Source organism: Lampris incognitus, chromosome 12 (assembly GCF_029633865.1).
Source record: "Lampris incognitus isolate fLamInc1 chromosome 12, fLamInc1.hap2, whole genome shotgun sequence".
In the NCBI taxonomy this organism is placed as follows: domain Eukaryota; kingdom Metazoa; phylum Chordata; class Actinopteri; order Lampriformes; family Lampridae; genus Lampris; species Lampris incognitus.
In genome coordinates, this window is record NC_079222.1 from 20,207,229 (window position 1) to 20,233,215 (window position 25,987).

At 42.0% G+C, this 25,987-nt stretch overlaps 1 protein-coding gene across 2 annotated transcripts in view; it reads left to right on the forward strand.

Annotated features, from left to right (window-relative positions):
* Positions 1-207: 207 nt before the first annotated feature.
* LOC130121720 (inactive tyrosine-protein kinase PRAG1-like) overlaps positions 208-25,987 on the forward strand; it is a 31,013-nt gene continuing 5,233 nt past the window's right edge. The window contains exons 1-5 of one of the 2 annotated variants that reach the window (XM_056290589.1): positions 208-370; positions 6,386-6,733; positions 6,870-8,560; positions 18,299-18,447; positions 24,257-25,011. In XM_056290589.1, the coding sequence (XP_056146564.1) occupies positions 6,464-6,733; positions 6,870-8,560; positions 18,299-18,447; positions 24,257-25,011 (2,865 nt within the window). In that variant the 5' untranslated portion in view covers positions 208-370; positions 6,386-6,463. The remainder of the gene's footprint in view (positions 371-6,385; positions 6,734-6,869; positions 8,561-18,298; positions 18,448-24,256; positions 25,012-25,987) is intronic. The other variant, XM_056290588.1, reaches the window with a different exon arrangement.

Below are 25,987 nucleotides of genomic sequence, written 5' to 3' on the forward strand. Positions count from 1 at the left end.
ATCACTACCATTAGCATTGGCCGTAGTAGCGACCAGATGAAATCTCTGAAGATAGCTATTTCGTACCAGCCAGACTGGCTGGTTGGTGGTGCTTTAGTTAAGGGGACTCCGCCCACATCTCTGTCATGCTGCAGGGGATTTGTGCGCCGCACACCCGCTGCTCCGTCAGTCTACCTTTGCGCAGCGCAACAGCCTCGGCGAGGAAGGGAAGTCGCTGCCTTGTGGGACTTAACACCATACATACCCTCGAGTCTCCGGAGTAAGGAGGGACCCTGATACTGGCTTTTCCGGGGACTGGAAGGGACAACAAATACTGATTTATTTCTGGACAGCTTTTTGTGTTGCCAGGCGAGCGAAAGAGTCCGAGCAGGTAAGCAGACTCAAGTCGACCGGGCGAATGTGATGTGTAATGTAGTAGTGAGTTATTCGGCCGTCGTTACATACTGTTTATCACTCAGCTGGCGTCCAGGTGACGGCGGCTGTTACCCCTGCTGGTCGTTACTGACACCGTTTGACTGAACATACATTTAATTTTACCAGTGCAAAAATTGCTAGCACATCTCTAAAGGTGATCTGGAAGTCAAAAAATCAGCTAAAATACCATAATGACCTTGCGAGATGTGGGTTTTTTGAACGAAGCAGAAGATGGAAAAATGAAGGTGCAATTAGGATGAAGATTTTGCATGGGGAATTCAGATTACAAGGGAAGCACGTGGGTTACACTCCGTTTCTGTGTAAGGAGAGGTCATTGTTCAATATGCTGTTGATTCTCCACAAGGCTAGACCCCTTTCGGCGGATTTGCGGTCCCGAATACGGTAAAATGTTGGAGAAGATCAGGATTGTCGATGGGAAAACAAAGGGGGAAACTGGAAACTGAATGAATGGGCTGACACAGGGAGGCAGGGCTACCGGACCAGGAGCTGCACTTCACCCAGTCCAAGAATTCCTTATGAGGCAACACATTGTTATGCCGTGTTCCGTGTGTTCTGCTTCCGGTCCAGATGAGTGTGTGAAACACGACCAAATCGGTCTGTTTATGACGTGCATGTGGGCCACCGGTCTTTCTCTGGTGGTACAGATGTGCCCTCTCGTTTTGCTGGTTTCACAAATCCGACATTTCATCAAGTCGAAAATGTCGCTCAGTTTCACTTCAGTAAATCCGCAGTTTACAGGTGCAAACCTGTAGTTATCTGCGAAATGGCGCATGTTTTTCCAGCTGATTTTTTTGTTTTGTTTTTTTAGGGTAAACCCTCTAACCTCAACCTTAATTGTTCCTGTTTTTTTCCTCCGAGTCTTTTGTGCTGTCTGACTGTTGACACTCAGGCTAATTGTCTCCAGACCCCATTCTTTGTTGCATAATTATGATAATAATAATAATAATAATAATAATAATAACTTTATTTACATAGCACTTTTCTAAAACAATGTTACAAAGTGCTTTACATAGAAATCAAACCAGACAAGGCAAAAATAAGAATAATGTCATGACAGAGAAAATAGTGGTTATGGCTTTCAAGACAATCGAAGTGAGCGTAGTCCCTTTTTTGTGCTGTAATTTGGACGACGACTGTTTTATTTGAGTTGATGCTCTATGTTTACAGTCTTCTGACAGAGGTTTATTTGCACGTGGTATCTGGATACTGGATGCAGATTGGTCAGCCAGACGGAATGGACACTGGTGATATGTATCTTACATATTTAATATCATCACTCCTGTGTATGTGCTGACAATCTGTGAGGTATGGAGAGAGGAAAACTGGGGAGGATATGAAGTATGTGTCAGAAAGTTTTCGCCATCTATCCAGACAACTTCATTTATTTTCCTCTAATCTGCCCCAACCTAGCCCCTGTGACCTTTTACGTGCTCATGAGTCAATTTCCACAGTTCTTAGGTATTTGTTTAAGGCAGGATTTGAACGGGGAACCTCCCGAAGGTTAGACCTAGCGAGTTTTTCCATGAGGAAGTGAGAAATACTGGACCTTGAGATGGGAAAGGTGTGGGGAATGTTGACGCTGGGGTCTATCCCTGTTCAAACACGAGGAGCTGAACCTGTCAACAAGGGCTAAAATACTGAGCTGAGGTGCAGCTCAAAATACTTCACGTCTATTTTAGAAGATTCAGTGAGACTTCTGGCAGCTCCCTCATGCTGTTGTTGTGGATGAAACCCTGCTGAGATGCTGAAGCTGCAGAGGTCTGCCTGTCTAGGTCAGTTATTCTCTCTAAAAACCTGAGAAAGCTCTTGTCTGATTCTCTGCCTAAAGGAAACGCTTGTTGCGGTTTCTGTACCCCAATCTTCCCATGAAACACAAATACGTTTGTCTCTTGCTTTTCTAAGAATTTGGCCTGATGCAAGTCTTAACAATCGGTGCGTCTCATTCACGGCCTCATATTACTCATGCACAACGCCATTCGAAGGAAGCAAGGCCCCATTTCTCATGTTACTGCAGGAAATGTTAAACAAACAGTGATAATTCCTTTTTGGACGCTTTCCAGCCTTGACTGAGTCAGACAAAATAAAAAATAATGTAAGCGTACATGATGATCCTCATTAACAGGGAAACCCTTTAACCTTGTGGCCTTAATGGGTCTCTTTGCTGCAGTCTTCAGTTACCGTCAGTTATTTTTTTACTCTTGCTGCTGGTCGATAAATTAAATCAGTGTCCAATAGAAGATCTTGAATCTTTCATATTTACTGGAACACACTATATGACAACACTGATAAATCACAAATAGAACAGAGTTTTAAAGACCAATGAATCCAGAGAGACCTTGCAGTTTTTTTGTTAAGTAAGCTTCCAATTATTCTCTCTCATAGTTTTTTTTTATTATTAGTAAATAGTGAGTCTTGAGAGGCAGGGTAATGTCACTCCAGCTTTTCCGAGGCTTGTTGTAAGGTAATTAGAGTGTAATTAGAAGAGAAGTAGGGACACCAACAAGATACAAGGAAACAAGTGATTGCTCTGAAGAAGTGTATACTTTCGCACCGTCAACTTAGTTAAACAGGACACACAGAAAGGGAGGAAGGAGGTGTGTGTTGGTATGTGTGTGAGAGGAAGTAAGACACACATGGAGAAGGTGTTTGTGTGTGTGTGTGGAGGGGGAGGGGGGAGTGCAGGTTGTCAATGGTGTGAGATTCACCCCAGAGAGACTTGCGCCTTCAGACATTCCTGGCATTCCAACCTCTGGGATAATCGAGACTCCTCAGACTTCTTGTATGTCGGGGGGCTGCGGGGCATTTTGGAGGGCTGTTATAGTGCATTCTGGATGGCTCACACAGTCTAAAGCTATACAATTATCTGATTTTGTCATTTATCAGCTGTCAATGGCATTGTATTGGGAGAAAATTCAGATATTGTCATATCGCAATACAAATGGTAAATGGGCTGCATTTTATATAGCACTTTTCTAGCTGCAACAGCCGCTCAAAATGCTTTACAATCAATTAATACCTCACATTCACCCACACACACACATTCACTCATACACCGACGGCGATGTCAACTATGCAAGGCGTCGGGGCGTCTGGGTAGCATAGCGGTCTATTCCGTTGATTACCAACATGGGGATCGCTAGTTCGAATCCCCATGTTACCTCCGGCTTGGTCTGGCATCCCTACAGACACAATTGGCTGTGTCTGCGGGTGGGAACCGGATGTGGGTATGTGTCCTGGCATCTGTTCAGGGGAGACGGGGAACTGGGCGGATTAGCATGATCCTCCCACGTGCCATGTCTCCCTGGCGAAACTCCTTACTGTCAGGTGAAAAGAAGTGGCTGGTGACTCCACATATATCGGAGGAGGCATGTGGTAGTCTGCAGCCCTCCCCGAGTCAGCAGAGGTGGTGGAGCAGCGACAGGGATGGCTTGGAAGAGTGGGGTAATTGGCCGAATACAATTGTGGAGAAAAAGGGGGACATTTTTCAAAATAAAACAAAAACAAACAATGCAAGGCACCAACCAGCTCATCAGGAGCATTTAGGGGCTGGGCGTCTTGTTCAAAGACACCATGACATTTTTGAGAGGAGGAGCTGAAGGTTGAACCAGCAACCCTCCAGTTACCAGATGACCTGCTCTACCTCCGAGGCACTGTCGCCCCAAACTACACAGTTCTGGTTTTTAAAGTAATGACAATGAGAATATATTACCTAAAATGAGGTCTGAAATATTTAAGGGAGCATTATTTGAAAACTAGTTTTCAAACAATAAACCTGTTTATTATTTGAAATTACCTGTCTAAACCTGTTTATCACCTATGATTATTATGATAATATTTTCCGTATCACCCAGAGCTAATACAGACTGGTCTTTGGTTGAACAGCGACCATGAACCCTCTAATTTAAAGTGCCCTAGGAACCAGAGGCAGAGCCCATGTCTTATTAAGTTACCTATACATGTAACAGTCAAAGCGCGATATAAGAAGACTTCTAAGAGCTTTGAGACATTCGTCCCCATTGTATTTTGGTATGCTGATACTCCATTGAAGCAAGGTTTAAAAGTCGTTCAGTAGCAATAATGTCTCCCTATTAATTTTCCAGGCCTCTTGATGCCTATAATAGAAACTGAAATTATACCAATTGAAAATATAAAATACAGGTTAACACTCCTGTGCTCTTCTAGTTTTTGCCAGGTTTTGTGAAGATGTATCTAATACAAGCAGTACCATTTGGAGACAAATACAAAAAGTGCAAAAAGTGACATTATTGGGCATTCGGGTAGCGTAGCGGTCTATTCCATTGCCTACCAACACGGGGATCTCTGGTTCGAATCCCCATGTTACCTCCGACTTGGTCGGGCATCCCTACAGACACAATTTGCCATGTCTGCGGGTAGGAAGCCGGATGTGGGTATGTGTCCTGATCGCTGCACTAGCACCTCCTCTGGTTGGTTGGGGTGCCTGGTCGGGGGGACTGGGGGGAATAGCGTGATCCTCCCACGTGTTACGTCCCCCTGGTGAAACTCCTCACTGTCAGGTGAAAAGAAGCAGCTGGCGACTCCACATGTATCGAAGGAAGCATGTAGTGGTCTGCAGCCCTCCCCAGATCGGCAGAGGGGGTGGAGCAGCAGTTTGGAAGAGTTGGGGTAATTGGCCGGATACAATTAGGGAGAAAAAAGGGAGAACATTTTTAAAAAAAACAACAAAAAAAGTGACATCTTGCTGAGTTTCCTTTTGCTGATAAAACATAACGTAATGCAATCACAATACATGTGTATCAATCAAGCCTTTTGTGATATCATGATTTTCAGCTGTGCACAAGTGTATCTTTATAACTTTGGCTTCGTGATTGTTCAAACTCAACTAAGTCTTTTTTCTTTTTTGTGTGAGTGACGTTTGCAAGTGCTAGAAGCTGCTGTGAACCAGAGTCAAACTCCTCATGTGCATAGGGACACTTGGCTAATAAAGTTTATTCTGGTTCTGATTCTGGCAATATATCGTTTCAGAACCGACATAGGAATATACACATGTGCAGCAGTCGCCCTGCAAAAGATGTGATGTAAGGCAAATTGAGCCCATTAGTCATGTTAAGCTAAAACTCATTGATTGACAGAGAATGAAATCTAGCAGGTTTCGTTTTTTTATGACAACTCTTGAAGAAAAAGCGCATCTGAAACATTATATAATTTATTCTGATTTATTGACTTCTTGGACAACCACCTTATTTCCCCCTTTAAAATCACCCTGATTATTGCCAGAGATACTTTTTTGAAAGTGAAATTTTAAAGGGTAAAATCTGCATATATTTTTCAACATGGATACAGGAAAAAAAGATTTTAATGCATAGCAGTACAGGCCAATGTGTTGTGTTGCTAGGGGCCCCTCGAAGACACATGTCTGTTAGCATACGCTTCTTTACTTGAACAACCCACGTCACACTCCTTCTCCCCTGCTATGCATTAAAATCTTTTTTTCCTGTATCCATGTTGGTATATTCCACTCCTCATTAGTCGAGCACTCAACACCATTGACAGTTTCGAAAAAAACGCTATATATATATATATATATATATATATATATATATATATATATACACATTAGCAGCCGATGAGTGCACGACGCACAAAACAGGCTTGTACTGCTATGTATTAAAACTTTTTTTCCTGCATATGTATTGCTGTATATATATATATATATAGTGAAATTTTGTGACTCCTTTTTATTTTTTGATATTGCAGTACATTTCGCAAAAACAAAATGATTGGAATGTTGATTCTTTTTGTCAATAGTTTTTCACTTCAAAACTGTAATTTCCAGCAAAATAGTGAGTGCTATTCCCTTTACAAATATATTTCTGATCACAATGTGTCTAACTGTTCTCTTTGTATTTCATCTCCACACATTGCTTTTGGGTAACATCTTGTGACGTCATGTGACACTTCTTCAATCAAGCAGCCATGTCAGTTCACTGCGGCCCCTGTGGATCCCTCAACTGCTGCTTCTGACCAAACCCTATCTAACAAACCGAAGATGTCAGCGTGCAGTGACTTTGCAGAACACGTGTGGAAACCCGGCTCTTGTAAGAACTGCTTCCACCCGTTAAGTGCCCACCATTCCTCTGGCAGCAACTTGGATGGCAGTTTGCCAACAGTCTGTAAGAGGACCAGCTTGGGAGGTGATGAAGAAGCTGGAGTAACTGCACCTTCACCTTACAGCAAGCCGACCATCGCTGTCAAACCCACTATGATGAACCCTGATACCACCGAGGTGATGGCTGATGTTAACATGAACAGAGAGCAGGTGAGGTTTTATTTTCTCTAAAACATTATTCAGTTGTATTTGTAACCTATGTTTGGTGTTTAATTCTTCAGTGTTTCCCTGTGCCTATCTGCTTTAATGTATGTATGCTTTTGATGTGTATGTGTTTGCATGTTAGGAGAACCCAAAAAGTCCTGTTGAACGTTTGGGCCTCAGGAAGCTCTTGGACCTGTCCTCTATTTACATTGATGGTAATGGCTGCAGTAAGGCCCTTAAAGAGGCAGTCCATCAGGGCATGGGAACCAAGATGGACTATACCAACTGCACCTCTCCTGTCCCCCTATCTTCCCTGTCTCCCACCAACCCCTCTAAAGACTCTACAATCATTAGCAACATCTTCGTTACCCAGGAGGATGTCAGTGGTTCTTTGAAGGAGAGTGGCATGGGAGAGACAGTAAGGCAAAATAGTACAATCACCACTAGAACCATCAAAAGCACTTACAATGCAAGTGGTGTGGTGTCTTGCAGGGCTAACATTCAGGAGCCTCATCAGGCATCTGTGGAGCTACCTTCGTCTGTAGATATCATCCCTTCCTGTCCTACCACAGTCCACAACAGTGGCATCAACACAGAAACTACTACTACTGTTGTAACTGAGCTATCCAGCATTTCCCCTGCTTTTTCCTCCACAGCCCTAACTTTGGACACCATTACCCACAATCCCCAGTCAACCTTTTGCTCCCCTCCTGCACTGCATGAGACAGCCAACCAATCAGATTCTTCTTGTTCTTACCATAGCAGTATGGATTCCCTACCTGGGCCAGAGGGGTTAATAGGAGGGCAAATGGGTTCAGAGAGGCCCCATAGCCCAATAAAATCAGCTCCAAACACTCCTAATGGTCAGCCAGATGCAGAACCAATATATGCAGAGAGCACCAAGAAAAAGCGCAGGCCACCAGGCATTGGAATGCAGTCCCAATCCCAGTCTCAAAACCAGATCCAGGATTCAGCCCAGTGCTCTGAGCTTTCAGGAGAGGGCAATCGAGCAACGATCACTGTCATGGCAGCACACACAGAGGAGAACAACCGAACTTTCTATCTGAGCAGCCCTGACTCAGCCGTCAGCACCCAATGCCACTTCAGTCCCACAGCCCTTAAAGAACCCAGCAGTCCCGCTTTCCGCTGGCCCAGCCCCAGCCATAGTGCCCCATCACTGGCCACAGACACCAGCCAGGGCTCTCCTTTGCAGCTCAAGCTTCAGTCCAGCCCCCCAGTTCCTCCTAAGAGGAGCATGCGCTCCCCAAAACTTGGCACATCCAGCCTGTCATCCTCTACCTCCTCTCCAGTTTCTCTCCCTGATCTCTCCATGCTGGTCCTCCTCTCCCCAACAGAGGGGCAGTTTAAGTCCACTTCAGAGAATCTTAGTAATGTCTTTGAACGCCGGCACATGCCAAATCACCACGGATCGAACTGGAACTGTCGCATTGAGGAGGAGGAGGAGGAGGAGGAAAAGGAGAGGAAAGAAGGGGAGATGAAGAAGGAGATAGCCAATCCAGGGACTGCCTCTTGTGTGATGGGACAAGTCAATGGCTCCACTGTCTGGAGGGAAACCAGGGATTGGAGGGCCCACAGCATCCCCCCTCCGATGACAGAGCCAGGCACGGCCCCCCTGCCTGCCCCCAACAATGGTGCCTGTCAGGGGCAGACTGAGGGCAACGGTGCAGAGCAGGAGGACAAACACAGTGGTAGCATGCTGGCCAAGGCACCATTGCTTGCTAGTTCATCTGAGCCGCTGTCACCAGGAAAGAGGGCCCCCAACCATGAGCCTAATCACCCACCACCACCACCACCACCTAAGAAACACCACAGGTAGGAATTCCTAAGGCCTCAGCCATTTACTCATTTGATCACAAGTAGTTGTTAACTTCCAGTGAGGTTGGAAGACTTGAATGAAGGAACATGATGTTTGAGATAGGTAAAAATAGGTTGTCGGGTATTTTTGTAGAAGTTTTTTGAAAAAGGTTGAGAATAAGAGACATAAAGCATTTTTTGAGACAGCAGGTTTATACTGTTTATCAGTTGGTTTTTAAAACTTCTCTTTTGTAGCGTAAAAATATGATATTTAAAAAAAATATATTTCCATTAATATTTACTAACAGGTTGCAAACCTGCTATATACTATGTGAGAGAAAACCAAAGGCAGTATGCCAGCCTTTCGGTGTGAAGCATTCTGTTTTTCTTCTTGCAGAAAATTCAGAAATGCCTATTTTCATTACTTGTCTATAGTACATAAAAAAGTCATATAGAAGGTTTAGTACGCACAAATTAATGTTCAGTACAGTTACTGAAACATTCTCGCCTCTCTCAGATGTGTGTCAAGATAACCAAAACAGACAACTAAGATGCCACGTGTAAAGAGTGCATGGTTGCATATATTTATTTTGTGCTGCATATGTCTTTATATGTCAGACATAAGCATAAATGACACTGTATTTTACTGCAACATTGCCTCTCCATTTAATTACATAATGAACACTTTTAACACTCTGTTAGATTAAAAGTATTTTGCTGTTTAGGAAACATTCTCACTCAGTCATGGGATGTAAAGTAATATAATGACTTGGATCTTATGGACCAGAACATCATCTGGCTAATTACTGTGTGTGTGTGTGTGTGTGTGTGTGTGTGTGTGTGTGTGTGTGTGTGTGTGTGTGTGTGTGTGTGTGTGTGTGTGAGGGGGGGGGTCGTGTGCATACATGCATGCAGGCCTTCCCTGACTATTGCAACAGTGCATGTGACACTACCGTGCCCTCTCCTTTCATAGCATGATAATTCAGCCTTGAATCAGCCTCCGTTCTTGTGCCTTGTGATCATTGAAAATGTTCCGGCAAATTCCTCAATGCACTCCCTGTTCCATTCATGGTGGTAGTGTGACTTTTTCAATTCTCATTTACACACAAAATGGGTCTGTTAAATAGCTCCCCGCTGTGTCGAGTTGTTTTAAATTTGTTTTTGGCTATCACACAATAGACAAAAATAAAAAGAAAGTCCTTGTCCCATTGATATTGTCACACAAAGACAAAACTGTGACTGGCAGGCTTTTATTCTTCCAACAAATGTACATCTTTCAGGAGTGTGATACTAATCATACTTCTATTGTTAGGGGGCATTCAGCTCTTGGTCTGAATATATCTCAAGTATTGATTAAGGTTAATTTGTCAAAACATAGGTTATGATACTACATTCCCTGTGCCATAATTCAAGTGAATGTTCAATAGTCCATTTATATCATGATATTCTCACCCACTGTTTAAGACTTCTTAAGCTTCATATACTGTAAGTGGGGTTGTTATTAATTTCTTTCCTAAACAAATTAAGATGTAAAAAATGTACATATTGAAATGCCCCCCACCTCAACAACTTGTTTTAGTATTTAATTGAAATTTAGTAAAATTAATGAAAAATCTTGATATGAGTATGTGTAGGCAATCTTTTGACTGGTATATATGTGTGTGTGTAGGGGAAAAAAAACTTTAATACATTAACGTATTCAAGTTTTTTTCCCTAAATCTATCATAATATTTCGCTCCTCATTTTGTTGAGCACTTTTCTCAACACCATTGACAGTTTCCTGAAAAATAAGCTATACATACATACATACATACATACATACATACATACATACATACATACATACATACATACATACATACATACATACATACATACATACATACATACATAGGGGGGCACATATATAATATATAATCAGAAATAAGTTACACAAGTACTTTCAGTATGTCACAGTATTAGGCTAAAATGCATCCTGCTGTTTATATAACTTACCCAAAACAGAATGAGAGGACTTTGGCAAAAGCATGATTAGTTGACGGGTATGTCTTTGACTCTCTCAACACCTTGCTTAGCTGATTTTCCAGCAGTTTGAGCTCGATAACCAAGGTGCAGTTAATAGGTATAAACTATGATGTGTTATTTCAGATGACAATTCTGAGATCTGCATTTTTGAAAATGGTGCCCTGGTAGAATATATATGTAGTATAGAGTGACCATTGTATCTGTTTATAAAAGGCACAGGTCTCCTCTTTTGGCAGCGATGTTGTGTTGATATTTGAAACCCACCCAGTGAAACCAATTTGTGTCAGCAGCAACACTCAGCTTGCTGCCAGTCTGTAGCAAAATAACACCTATTGCTGGTCACATTTTAGGGACCCTCATGTTCATGGTAATTCAAGTAAGGACCAATCTCTGTCCTGTTATTACATTGCTAACATACTGCACTGATAAAAATACACCTTGTTGAGACACATGTTAGAACACGCCTCAAGCCAGCCAGTGACCATTATGGCTTTCTGGTGTTCTGAGTTTGTCAGAGGGCATAAGTGTATTTAACTAACAACTGACCCAGTTCATCCCCCCTGCTTTGCAAATTCCGACAACACACTGGAAAGAAACATCCGTGGTATGGATAGTCAAAATCATAATTCTGCAAATGGTCAAGATATGATTTTTAACTTAAAATGCCAGTATAGCGGCACCCTGGTCAGAGTTCACAGTCTTATAATGCAGTCGCATTTGTGATTGTGTAAGAAAACAAACAAGCATGCACAGTGGATCAACACAGATGAGCGAAATGGTATTTTGTTTTTGAATAATTTGCTCTTCATGAACTACATTATCAAAAGAAGGTGAAATTATAAATTACCAAACAATTTAGCATTAGCATCCAGCAGTCAGATCCTTTTGGAGACTCTGGCGTCTTCTAGGGGTGACAGGATGCTATGTAAAATGCATCACTTAGTAACTGACGTGAACATTTCCTTCAACTGTACTTACCAGCACACCAGCGATTAGAATAGGCAATAGAGTCCAGGTGGTGTGGCGGTTTATTCCGTTGCTTGCCAACACGGGGATCACAGGTCTGAATTCCCTGTGTTACCTCCGGCTTGGTCAGGCGTCCCTACAGACTCAATTGGCCATGTCTGCGTGTGGGAAGCCGAATGTGGGTATGTGTCCTGGTCGCTACACTAGCGCCTCCTCTGGTTGGTCGGGGCGCCTGTTCAGGGGGGAGGGGGAACTGGGGGGAATAGCATGATCCTCCCACGCGCTACGTCCCCCTGATGAAACTCGTCACTGTCAGGGGAAAACAATTCGGCTGGCAACTCCACATGTATTGGAGGAGGTATGTGGTAGTCTGCAGCCCTTCCCAGATTGGCAGGGGGGATCAAGCAGAGACCAGGACAGCTCAGAAGAGTGGGGTAATTGGCAGGATGCAATTGGGGAGGGAAAAAAGGGGGGAACAGGTAACAGCAAAGGGTCTTAAGTTGAGACAAATGTGTCGTTGCATATCATACAGCCCGATTATAACATTAAGAATATTTTACCATTAAAAAAAATCCATGACATATAGCTTTAAGGTAAACAGACATCTTGTGTTGGAAAGGAAGCAAAAAGACATGTACTAATGTTTCTAAAATCTAACACGCAAAAATAATTTAATCTCGTAATGAGGGGGGACATGCACCCCGTGAAGCAACATTATGTGTTGAATCATTTAAGAGCCACAGATGGTTTGAAAATCTGTCTTTCTCCTATAGGCTGTCTCAGGGACTGCTGGTCAGCATAGAGCACACCAACTTTGACATCGTGAACTCCTCTTGAAGGCTGGCAACACATCCAGCACGTACATCATAGCTTACTGTGGTGTACGTGTGCATGCATTCACTCGTGCAGGAAAGGTGTGTCAGTTGTTTACTGTAGGTTGCCGGGGGGAAGGAGCTTCACAGAACAGATTGTTGCCCTTGGCAACTCCCAAACTGTCCCAGGCTTGTCAGTTGCCACCCATAGAATTAGATATGATAGAACAGATATATCCATTCAAATCTGTTACAGTTTACCATAAACTACTGTGCCAAGACCTGCTGCTCCTCCTTCCATAAAGCTATCCTGATCCCTTCTCGGCAACAGAGAACAGATAAAATCTTGTTGCTGTCTGACAGACCAAACGCTGCTCTAAAGTGAGCCAGCAGGTAGTTATATATGTGTGAGTGGTATCTATAAATGAGTTAGGGGTATTTTAATTTGGCGCGTTTAACCAGTGCTATTGCTTTTCCTGTCGAGAGCACCTTTAAATACACATATGACTCCAGTGGAGCCAGCGTTGTGTTACTAGAAATGGTGGAGCTCTAGCAAGCCACCAGTCTGATCTGGGGCCATTATGTGCCTGCCAGCCAGACCAGGATCTGTCCCTCTCCATTATGAGGTAGGCACCTGCTACGACTTTACCTCATGTTTCTTGAACTTTTCGTGACATTTGTTTGCCGTCTGCCATTTGAGGTTTGTTGGTTAAGGGGGTTTTGTTATACGATAAATTTAAATTAGTTCTGGGGTGGTGAACAGCAGTGGTTGTGCCTTTGCTCACAACCTCAAAAAAAAGAAAGAAAGAAAACCTCAGAAAAGTGGCAGCAGCTTTCTCCTTGTGAGCCAATGCGTGTAAAATTGTGTAGTTTGTTGCCTACTCGTCATAACTACAAATTATACAGTAAAAGAGGTTCCACACTAGACCATGAATCTGTACATGCAGGGTCTTTAACAACATAGGTTAGCTTGTTAGGAGGTTAGCTTGAGCCATGGCTCACACCGGCATATGTCTCTCTGTAAGTTGTTCGTAACAGAACATAAAGGGAGCGTGATCAGCCTTCTCTTTTAAGCTGACTTTAAAATGTGAGTCTTTATTTTGTTTTAATATCTCGATGCCTCTTGCGCTCTCCTTATATACTGGCATCGTCCTCTTTTTTGGGTGGAGAAGAACTGGAGGTTGTGAGAACTAAGGTGAAAAGAATGAATATTAAAAGAAGTTATAGATTTAGAGAAATGCAACTAAAAGAAGATAAGGGAGGATAAAATTAGCTTTGTGAAATGGTAGCTGGCTGAGAGTTAGATAACACGGCTGGGTTGGAACAACTGCCGAAGGACTGTTGAACACTGTTAAATCTAAGCTTCAAAATTCTTTATATGACTGTATAGCTGTGACGGCCATTATGTTACTGTGTGACAGACACGATGGGTGTCCCTCTGTCTGCATCATACTGCAGTAATATATTATAGTAGTCTGTCCACATTGTGCTGAAACAATCGTCTAGCCAGCTGAAGGGATTTTTTTTTTACCCAACTCCGCTCTTCTATGGAAAAATCCTTGAAACGTGATACTCCTTTACTAAGCAGTAAACAATGCCTCGTGGGAAAAGCCGTGCTTCATGATACTGATGTACATGCTGTACGTGCAGAAATTAGTGATCCAAAACCTAACCAATGGAGGTGATTTGAATAAAATTACATATTCAGATGACTTAGAAACATTTCCAGTCTATGAAATATGTATGTGCACACATTTGGTAGACAAGAGGATGTGTTTTTCTTGTACGCATCAAAATGCCAATTCTTAAAACTGCACACCCTTAACAGAATATTGTAAAAAAAAAAAAAAAAAGATAAACTATTGTCAAGTTGCTTATCATATTGTTATGTAGCATTCCAGTATGATAGACTTTACTATGCAAATATCTGAGAGTTGGGCAAAAAAGAAATTAATTTGTATTCATATTCTTAAAAACCCTCAGTGACAACAACAACAACATTGCCAGTGCTGGGGTGATGTACTATGGCTATATCTAGACCACTAATTAGGTTAAAACATCTACTCTGTTTTTAGCAAAGCCCTGTGGCAATAACATTAAAACAGCCAAACTGCAAATGCTGAAAACATGAAAAGTCACTTCAGCCAACAACAGATTTGCATTGAGTTGCACATTCCATGAGACGTCAGCATCAATGGGTAGACAGAGGTATGATTAAGTATTTTTATTTTTGTCACTCCTTATGCATCCATAATCAACCGCGATTTTTTTTTGTCATTGTAGGGTGCACAGTTTGACGTACATAGTTGCTCGTAAAGTTGTTATAACTCCACAAATTGCCTTTTAAAGAGGCCCAAAATAAGAGTCTGTAAGTAAAGTCAGTCAAGTGGAAACATGAGCCACATCGACACTACTACAAATTAACATGGGTCTCAGTTTACTCTGTCACATCTCTGTCTGTGGCATGTTAGCCGCCCATCCCAATTTGAACTCCCACAGTTCCTCTACTCAGCTTTATTAATACCTCACACGTCATAAAAGTATGTGTCAACAGATCCAATGTGCTTCTTAGCATGCTTGTTTACATTCTATATCTGGGTTTCTGTCAGCTGACTGGTTCACATTGGGATTGTTGGCTGTCAGGCTGATGTGTCTCAAACAGCCTCATCTGCCAGCCTCGTCTGACCAGTTTACTTGGATGATGGATGAAGTCTCATTTCTACTTGTACCTTTGTTTTTAGCCCAAGAGGTGGTTCTATCTGAACTTTAAAGTGGGTACTCTGTTTATTTTTTTTTTTGGGGGGGGGGGCTTTTCACACTTTTTCTCCCAATAATGCTTACAAAATGGGTTTCTCAGATCACACAAACCTAACTGTTTGATAGCTGTATATAATAACTGTATACGTATAACGGCTAGGACATCTCATACCTGTACAATTCAGTATCACTCCACCTCTAAAGAAAAAAAAATTCCAATAGATCAACTGTTACAAAACATAAACTTTTTTTTTTAAATTTTTCCCCCTTTTCCCCCCAATTCTATTTGGCCAATTACCCCACTCTTCTTAGCTGTCCTGGTCTCTGCTCCACCCTCTCTGCTGATCCGGGGACGGCTGTAGACTACCACATGCCTCCTCCAATACATGTGGAGTCACCAGCTGCTTCTTTTCACTTGACAGTGAGGAGTTTCGCCAGGGGGCTGTAGCACATGGGAGAATCACGCTATTCCCCCCAGTTCCCCCTCCCCCCCGAACAGGCACTCCGACCAACCAGAGGAGGCGCTAGTCCAGCGACCAGGACACACACCCACATCCTGCTTCCCACCAGCAGATTGTGTCTGTAGGGACGTCCAACCAAGCCGGAGGTAACCCGGGGATTCGAGCCGGTGATCCCCGTGTTGCTAAGCAATGGAATAGATCACCAAGCCACCCAGAAGCCCTACTATGTGTGTTTTTGCAATGCTGTTTACACTAACACTACAGCAATGCAAGAGAACTGCAATATAATGTCCAGCATTTTACATCATCATTTTGTTTGTCCCCAAATTCCCAAGTTAGTTAAATGCAGTATACATTTCCCATAGGGACATAATTCGGAAGTAGATATCCAGTGTTTGTATTTTCTCACTGAAACATTTGGGCCTAATCTGAGTCCAGGCCCTTTTATATGACCTTGTTCAAGGTCAACCATTCATTTGCCCCTCACATAGGCAATGACTCTCCTTCCTTCATGAAAAGAAAAAAGGAAAATCTAATGTTTTGGCTACAAATATAGAGATCTCGGCTTAGACTTTCACAGACTCAAACATGCACACACATATTCAAACACCCCTTTCATCATGGCCCCTTTGTTTCCCTGTGAAATTATAGTGGGTCCTTTAACTAGCTTTCTGTAGAGAAGGACTACCTCCCTCTTGTCTCCTCCCCCCTCCCCCCTTCATTTATTTATTCTTCTGATTTATGATGGAATTGAAGTCAGGGGCCAGCAGATAAATGGATAGAGTAGTAATTTCATGATGAAAGGGTGGAGAAGAGGAAAGAGATGAAGGGAAGGGTTAGAGCCGTGTCCCACCAAACCATTAGCCATTATAATGAGGCGACTGAATGGCTGTCACTCAGCATAATTGGTCACCTTAACAGAAAATCAACCCTGGGGGAACAGAACCATTTCATTGAGAGTATAAGGCGCTGACAGAGCAACGAAACAAACATAAAAGCAAAACCATTGCCAAGTAGATAAAGGGAACAGGTCATGTTTTGAATGTGGGGAAGATAAAACACAGGATAGATGCTGTATTCAAGATGACTCAGAACTCAGATATCACATTTTGGAAATTTCTGAATTACGACATCACAAGTTCACAGTGGGTCCTTGGGGGGGGGGGGGGGGACAATGAAGAGACATGGATGCAGTCAGATGTCTCATTATGTCTGCAGCATTTTCAAGTAAGCTAATATCATTTATCAAAGCTGGCTAGTGAAAAAAGTAGCTTATAGATATAGATGTAGTTATATAGATAATTTGCAAATTTCACATTTCGCTATAAAGAATCTGAAATATAAATGAAACTAACACATACCTTATTATTACACACCCAAATATGCATCAAAATATTAAATTTTCTTGATGTAACATTACTGATGCTCGGGCCAGATGATGCCTGAATTTCAAAACTGTAATTCCAGTTTGATGACCGTCGAGTACATTATTTCTCAAGTTGGATCTTTTTTGCTATTTTTTTAACTATTTCCAAGTTGCCTTGACTGCTGCAATAGAGGCAGATTTTCTGACGTTGGAAAGGGGAGACAGAAAAAGGAACTGAGCTGATCTGCCTATGATTATGTCATACCAGGGATGTTTTTTTGTTTTTTGTTTTTGCGTTTGTCAGTGTTAGGGCTTGTTGAAAATTTGGAAGTTTATATAAACAGGACTGTTGTGGTTATATTTCAACAATGAATCAGGGAAGAAGGCCTCGAAAAAGGAAGCATATACCCATGACAATTGCTTTTTGTTTTTGGGGGTTTTTTTTTTTGAGATACTTTAATGATCAAAAAAAAAAATATATATATATATATATATATATATATATATATATATATATATATATATATATATATATATATATATATATATATACACTACCGTTCAAAAGTTTGGGATCACCCAAACAATTTCGTGTTTTCCATGAAAAGTCACACTTATTCACCACCATATGTTGTGAAATGAATAGAAAATAGAGTCAAGACATTGACAAGGTTAGAAATAATTATTTGTATTTGAAATAAGATTTTTTTTACATCAAACTTTGCTTTCGTCAAAGAATCCTCCATTTGCAGCAATTACAGCATTGCAGACCTTTGGCATTCTAGCTGTTAATTTGTTGAGGTAATCTGGAGAAATTGCACCCCACGCTTCCAGAAGCAGCTCCCACAAGTTGGATTGGTTGGATGGGCACTTCTTTGAGCAGATTGAGTTTCTGGAGCATCACATTTGTGGGGTCAATTAAACGCTCAAAATGGCCAGAAAAAGAGAACTTTCATCTGAAACTCGACAGTCTATTCTTGTTCTTAGAAATGAAGGCTATTCCATGCGAGAAATTGCTAAGAAATTGAAGATTTCCTACACCGGTGTGTACTACTCCCTGGTACTTCTCAATATCTGGTGTGCTTTTGCAATGAATCATCTCGCTCTTTAATACAAAATCACTGGGAGGCAGACGGACAAGAATAACCAACTATTTGAAATGCAAACACATTTTGATTAAACCTGTGCCTAGACCGCTACTAGCAAACTAAAACATAATTTAATTAAACTGAAGATAAACATGTAATGACAGTAAACAGAACATTTTTTTACAGAATATTTACAATGCATGGGATAAATGTATGTTTGTGATTGTACACTGTTTGTTTATCATTCACTTATTCCCGTTGTATTTCTCTGTCCTCTGTAGAGTGTGTATTAAGATAAATGGCAGCAACATGGAGCTGGACCGCTGTTGTCAGCAAGGAGGGTCCGTAGAGAGCCTCACTCAGGCTTTCCAGGGCCTGGGCAGTGCCAGTTTACCCACGGCTTCCACCGACAGCCTGAGCGCTGACACCGGTGAGTACCAGCGTAGCTGCCCATAACTCAGGCTAGGTGAGATTAGGTCACTTTAAGTGAAAAGAGGATTTATTTTCTTACTTTTTTTATATGTACACTACCGTTCAAAAGTTTGGGATCACCCAAACAATTTTGTGTTTTCCATGAAAAGTCACACTTATTCACCACCATATGTTGTGAAATGAATAGAAAATAGAGTCAAGACATTGACAAGGTTAGAAATAATGATTTGTATTTGAAATAAGATTTTTTTTACATCAAACTTTGCTTTCGTCAAAGAATCCTCCATTTGCAGCAATTACAGCATTGCAGACCTTTGGCATTCTAGCTGTTAATTTGTTGAGGTAATCTGGAGAAATTGCACCCCACGCTTCCAGAAGCAGCTCCCACAAGTTGGATTGGTTGGATGGGCACTTCTTTGAGCAGATTGAGTTTCTGGAGCATCACATTTGTGGGGTCAATTAAACGCTCAAAATGGCCAGAAAAAGAGAACTTTCATCTGAAACTCGACAGTCTATTCTTGTTCTTAGAAATGAAGGCTATTCCATGCGAGAAATTGCTAAGAAATTGAAGATTTCCTACACCGGTGTGTACTACTCCCTTCAGAGGACAGCACAAACAGGCTCTAACCAGAGTAGAAAAAGAAGTGGGAGGCCGCGTTGCACAACTGAGCAAGAAGATAAGTACATTAGAGTCTCTAGTTTGAGAAACAGACGCCTCACAGGTCCCCAACTGGCATCTTCATTAAATAGTACCTGTTAGAGCCTGTTTGCGCTGTCCTCTGAAGGGAGTAGTACACACCGGTGTAGGAAATCTTCAATTTCTTAGCAATTTCTCGCATGGAATAGCCTTCATTTCTAAGAACAAGAATAGACTGTCGAGTTTCAGATGAAAGTTCTCTTTTTCTGGCCATTTTGAGCGTTTAATTGACCCCACAAATGTGATGCTCCAGAAACTCAATCTGCTCAAAGAAGTGCCCATCCAACCAATCCAACTTGTGGGAGCTGCTTCTGGAAGCGTGGGGTGCAATTTCTCCAGATTACCTCAACAAATTAACAGCTAGAATGCCAAAGGTCTGCAATGCTGTAATTGCTGCAAATGGAGGATTCTTTGACGAAAGCAAAGTTTGATGTAAAAAAAATCTTATTTCAAATACAAATCATTATTTCTAACCTTGTCAATGTCTTGACTCTATTTTCTATTCATTTCACAACATATGGTGGTGAATAAGTGTGACTTTTCATGGAAAACACAAAATTGTTTGGGTGATCCCAAACTTTTGAACGGTAGTGTACATCTGTGACATTTTTTCACCAAAGTTTGTTTGGTTCAACCGGAAGTTGTTTTTTTTTTTTTTTTCAGTGCTCCACACCCGCCTCTAATGAAACAGCCTGTTTGGGGCTCATTAACATAATAATAGCTTTACTCATGAGCTGCTACTCTGATTGGCTGGTAGTATTACAAGCATAATCAATATACATAATTAATGGTTGCTCAACCAGAGGCTACCTTGCTCTCAGCATGGGCATCGTTATGCAAAATCTTGGTTGGTTGTTCCCAGTGTGACATCAACCCGAGGGGCAAATCTGAATGGTTTGGTCAACTGGTGCTATTTGGTCACATAAAAAAAAAATCTATTGAAATAGAGATGTCATCGGAGATCTGGGTGGCGTGGTGGTCTATTCCGTTTCCTACCAACATGGGAATCGGCGGTTCGAATCCCTGTGTTACCTCCGGCTTGGTCGGGCATCCATACAGACACAATTGACCGTGTCTGCGGGTGGGAAGCCGGATGTGGGTATGTGTCCTGGTCGCTGCACTAGCAATTCCTCTGGTCAATCGGGGCGCCTGTTCAGGGGAGAGGGGGAACTGGGGGGAATAGCGTGACCCTCCCATGTGCTACATCTCCCTGGTGAAACTCCTCACTGTCAGGTGAAAAGAAGCAGCTGGTGACTCCACATGTATCGGAGGAGGCATGTGGTAGTCTGCAGCCCTCCCCGGATCAGCACAGGGGGTGGAGCAGTGATCGGGACGGCTCGGAAAATAGGTTAATTGGCCACGTACAAGTATAATTGGGGAGAAAAAGGGGAAAATCCAAAAGAAAAAAGTGAGAGAGAGATGTCATCTAAGTGTTATGAAATTATGAAAATGATACTCCTCGCTGACACCAAAACACACCCAAAGACTAGACAAATCTTGTTTTCCATAACACCGCTAATTCAAGGGTTATCACTAAAATGCTTTGTAAAGTAGCCTGATGGTAAGTAAGTAAAAGTAACACTCATTTTTAGCTTTTATTTTAATACTCACATTTTGAAAATGGTGAAAATGGGATATAGATGAAGAGGGCAGTGATTGTGGTGCCAGGTGGCCTGAAGGTCACGTGCTGTAGTGGAACACCTCACCTCGGCGTCCACCCAGAGTTTAGTTGGCTAACACTGGCATGTCACCTTTCTACCTAGGTCACAATTTGTTGGTTTATTGGTATGTGATGGACCCAGTTGTGCCAGCTCAGCAAGATAGCATAATGGTATATTTAAGCTCCCCCATTATACATATGAAATTTTAGAGGTGGGGGGGGGGTTGTTGATTGGTATGTGTGTTTTAGTCAGGAGAAAAGAAAAATCATAGATTTTCTCTCTCATATTAGCCATGTGATGCATTTTCTTTTTAATTTATCACCAGAGCAACCAGTCTTACCATCTTTGGTGAATATTAGCATGTTTTCAGCTTAAGAAAAAAAAATTTTAAAGTAAAAAAAAGGTTAAAAAAATGTTTACTACCACTTTAAACTGTTCAATGAGAGGTAGCAATATTTTCACTTTATCTGAAGCCTTAACTTCACCAGGATGCCAGGACTTCATGTGATACTGATGAATGATCTTGCATTGCAGTATAAAGACTGATATGAATGAATCTGAAACATTAAGATACAGGCTAACATAAACTTCAATAAGTACACATTGAAAAAAAGGGGAGAGGAGGGGTTGTACAATTTACAAAAATGCATTTTGTGCAGCTTAATAGTAGTAGTAGTAGTAGTAGTAATACTAGTAGTAGTAGTAATAATAATAATAATGATGATGATAATAATAATAATAATAATGCATTTTGTATACACAGCATTTTTCAAAATACTCAAAGATGCTTTACATTTAAGATAAAATAAAACATAGCACCAACACACCAAAAGCATAAAACACACAACATTAATCACACATTAAAAGCAATTCTGAAGAGGTGAGTTTTGATTAGTGGTTCAAATATGGACAGATCGGTGCAGTCTCTGATGTGCTTCGGAAGGGAGTACCAGAGGGAGGGGCAGCAATGGAGAAGGCTCTGTCACCCCAGGTCTGGTGCATGGTCCTGTGTGGTGGAGACAGGAGGTTGATGACGGAGGAGCAAAGGCTGTGGGAAGGAGTATGGTAGTGGAGCAGGTCAGTGAGGTAGGAGAGGCCTTGATTATGGAGGTATTTGTGAGTGAGGAGAATAACTTTGAATTGGATCCATTATGGGACAGATAGCTAGTGGAGGTGCTGGAGGACAGGGGTGATGTGGTCATGGGAGCAGGAGTGGGTGAGCAGGTGGGCAGCAGAGTTCTGAGTGTACTGGAATTTCTTTAGGACTTTGGATGATGAGCCATAGAGAATGCTGTTGCAGTAGTCAATTCTGGATGTGATGAAGGCATGGATCAAGGTTTTAGCAGCAGAGAAGGAGAGGGATGGGCTGAGATGAGCTATGTTCTTTAGATGGAAAAGGCACCTCTGGTGATTTGATTGACATGGTGTTCAAAGGAGAGGTTGCTGTTGAGACAGAGTAGAGTAATTGATAATGAGACAGAAGTTGTGAATGGTTTTGGTAAGTGATTTGAGAACAATGATGTTGATCAGAGTGTAGTGAATTGCAGTGGTGATGGATTAAGTGGAGATGTAGAGCTGGATGTCATCAGCATAGCAGTGGAAGCGGGGACCATGATGATGTATGATGTTACCAAGGGGGAGCATGTAAAGGATGAACAGGAGAGGACCACGCACTGAAACCTGGGGGATGCCTTGGGACAGAGGAGCGGTGAAGGAGGTGCAGTTGTTGAAGCTGATGAACTGTTGTCTGTTTGTGAGATATGACTTTAGCCAGAAGAGGGCAGTACCATTGATGTCGAGGGAGGATTGAAATCAGGAGAGAAGAATGGTGTGGTTGAAGGTGTCAAAAGCTGCAGTGAGTTTGAGGAGGATGAGAATGCTGAGTTGGCCAGAGTCTGAGAAGAGGAGGAGGTCATTGGTGACTTTAAGGGGGGCTGTTTTTGTGCTGTGAGCAGGAACCAGATTGAAATGGTTCAAACAGGTCACTGAAGATGAGGTGAGCTTTGAATTGGAAGGCGACAACACGTTCCAGTATTTTTGACAGAAAGGGGAGATTGGAGATCCGCCAGAAATTGCTCATGATGTCAGAGTTAAATCCATGTTTTTTGAGGGTGGGGGTGACAGCAGCCAGTTTAAGTGTATGGGGGACTGAACCAGGGCTGAAGGAGGAGTAAATGATTTCTGCTTAATTACCTGCATTACAATTTGATAAGGCTATATACCGGTTAAATGAGAATCATTCATGAAACTCTGTATAGCCTTGGGCTTAAACTCAACATGTTTTTTGTTGTTGTGGCCTTTGGATTCTGTTTGGTCTATGTTAAGCTAAGAGGAAGCATCTGTCAAGAGCGAAACTAAGGACAATGAAAAGAGGAAAGCAATTGCAAAGATGTTTTGTGGCAGATGTCCTTTGTGGCAGATGTCCTATCTTATATCTCTCTTCCTCTTTTGCCAATTGTGTACATATATCATGACTCAGATTTGACATGGGTTGCTTTGTTTTTGATATGTTTCAGCTGAAAAGTCTTTCAGATGAAATAGTTTCGAGAATACTGTCTTAGACTTTCAAGTCATCAGTTAGTTTTACATGCCTGTGGCAGTCAGATGCTTTAATTTGCTGTAACTTCCTGGGTAATGTTGTTTAAAGAGATAATTATGGACTCTGATAACGAGGGGAAAAAGGGCTTGGCTACATCCTAGAGAGTCTACTTTTTTCTTTACAGTTTTCCTCTCCATGTGAAAGCAGTCATTTTAGTCAACACCACACAATTAACTCGGTATCTATCTCATCTGGGGCAATGTCAAGTTTCAACTCTATGTCTTTAATTCACAATTTTCTCAAAACTGGATGGAAGATGTTGTGAGCAACACATTGAACCTTATATCGTGGAGCTATTGAACTACCCTTAAAGGAAATGAGGTATGTGCTTCTACTGACAAGCTAACCAAGAGGCAGACACAGGATGGGTGTAGTAAGTATGTGGAATGACTCATTGGCCACTGTCAACCAGGAGCTCCGTAAACAAGAGTACTGTAGAAATGTCTATACATAATGTTGTTGTATGGGAAATTTAAGTTTCGAGGTTCGTAGGGCACAGCTTACCCAATATATGAATGTATTGAGGCAGGAGTAAAACAATTAAAAGGAGTGAAACAAATAAAAGTGGTTGCTGGTCTTTGCCTGTCTCTGTTGCTGTATCTGTCCGTTTCGTTTTTATACCTTATCTGCCTGCATTCAGCTGATTTTAATTATGACTTCTATGAACTCTCCTAGATTCTTTGACACTCCCTGATTTTATTAAAATAATACTTTTACTATAGTTGGGGTCTATTCTTTTTTTAGGAGATATGGTTATTTTAAGATTTTTTTTTTCATCCAGCATATTTGTTTAACAAATTAACAACACATTTCATTAGTGCATTTGATTAAATCTTCTTTCTTTTCTAAGGCTCTTGGGATGCAACACAGATGGCCTGTTCGTCTCCATTTCCCAGAAGCCCAATGGCCTCAACATCAGGGTCCCCTCACTCAGATACATTCATCCAGCCACCACCGCTCCCAGAGAAAAAAATGGTGAACCGCACAGTGTCTGCCCCTGAAAATACAAATGGAAAACCCTTTGTCCGAGCATACCCCCGCCTTCCATTCACCGGCTCAGAGAGTAATGTGTCTAGACCAGGTGATGCTAGTTCCCGATCCAGTTTGCCATCCAGTCCTGTAGACACGCGACCTCTTTTCTCCTCCAACGAGTCTCTAGAGCGTTGCCATGCCCCACTAAGCCGGCCCTCACGTTCCCGGACCCTGAATGAGCCGCTGAAGGGTCGCGGGCGGCTGGGAGTTCATTGTCGAGGCAGTGTGACCTGCTCCTCCTCCCCCCAGCTCAGCACACCTTTTTCAGCTTCAGAACCAGTTTCTGCACCCACTTCAGGCTCCAGCCTTCAGCTCCAGACCTTACTAAGCAACATCGACAGCAGGGAGGGGGTGTACTCCAAACTGGGTGGCCTCTACGCTGAGTCTCTCCGGCGCTTAGCTCTGAAATGCGAAGACCACTTTACCTACTCTCAGAAAAACCCACTTAGGTTTGACGAGAGCAACTGGTCATTGTTCAAGCTCACCTGTAATAAGCCCAGTTGTAATGCAGGGGATGCTGTGTACTACTCTGCTGCCTGTGCGTCAGACCCCAGCAACTCCTACGCTGTCAAGGTAAGCACTAAAATCAGGGTCTTGTTTGTCTCGATGCATGATCAATAACCCACGTAAGAAAATCAAAGAAGGTTGAATCAGTTCATCTGGATACAATGTTTATTGACAGATACATTAATGTATCTGTCAATAAACATTGTATCCAGATGAACTGATTCAACCTTCTTTGATTGGGTCTTGTTTGATTTGTTTTGCATGTAGAGATTTGTTACGCACTTTAACTATCTTTGCTTCAAGGACATTTAAATAAAACCTTGTTGTTTGAAATGTAAAAAGACATAAGTATATTCTGCAGTAAAAAAAAAAAAAATTCCAGTAGAGCCTTGTGTGAATGTAACTGTCAGGACAGAAAACTAAAACTCTGAATTCTCAAAAAGTGTGAGCTGTTTGGTTCATAATTGCCAAGAGGAGATGGGTTTTTTTTTCTGCAGACGTTGCACTTTCTCTTCCCAGAAGTTGCTGACAAATAGACTAGCCACTTAAGGCGCATCAATTAATCTTAACGATAAATTAATCCTGACTATTGTTTAACAATAATGGTTGCACAATAATTGCAATAAGATGAGCTCTTTTGGCACAGGACTTGATTTAAGATGCCCTGAAAGGGGAAAAAAGCACGGGGGGGGGGGGGGGTCAGCTAGATGGTCCTGTTTTTCACTTAGACAAGATGTGTGGAGTATCCTGGCAAAAGTGTTGCGTTTACACTGTAAAGTAGTTAAGGTTTGTACTGTAATATGCACCAGGAAGAAGGGTGTTCATTTAGTCTCACTGACCTTTGTTCCAAAGTCATCATCTCTGTACAAAGTAGCAGCAGTATGTGTGTGTGTGTGTGTGTGTGTGTGTGTGTGCGTGTGTGTGTGTGTGTGTTGTGTTTGAGCTTTGGTGCCCACACTCTTGCTTAATGTCCCAGGTCTTATTAATCTTTACATGCCACACAGGATTTACAGTCTGACAATTCCCTGTTGTCAAGGCCTAC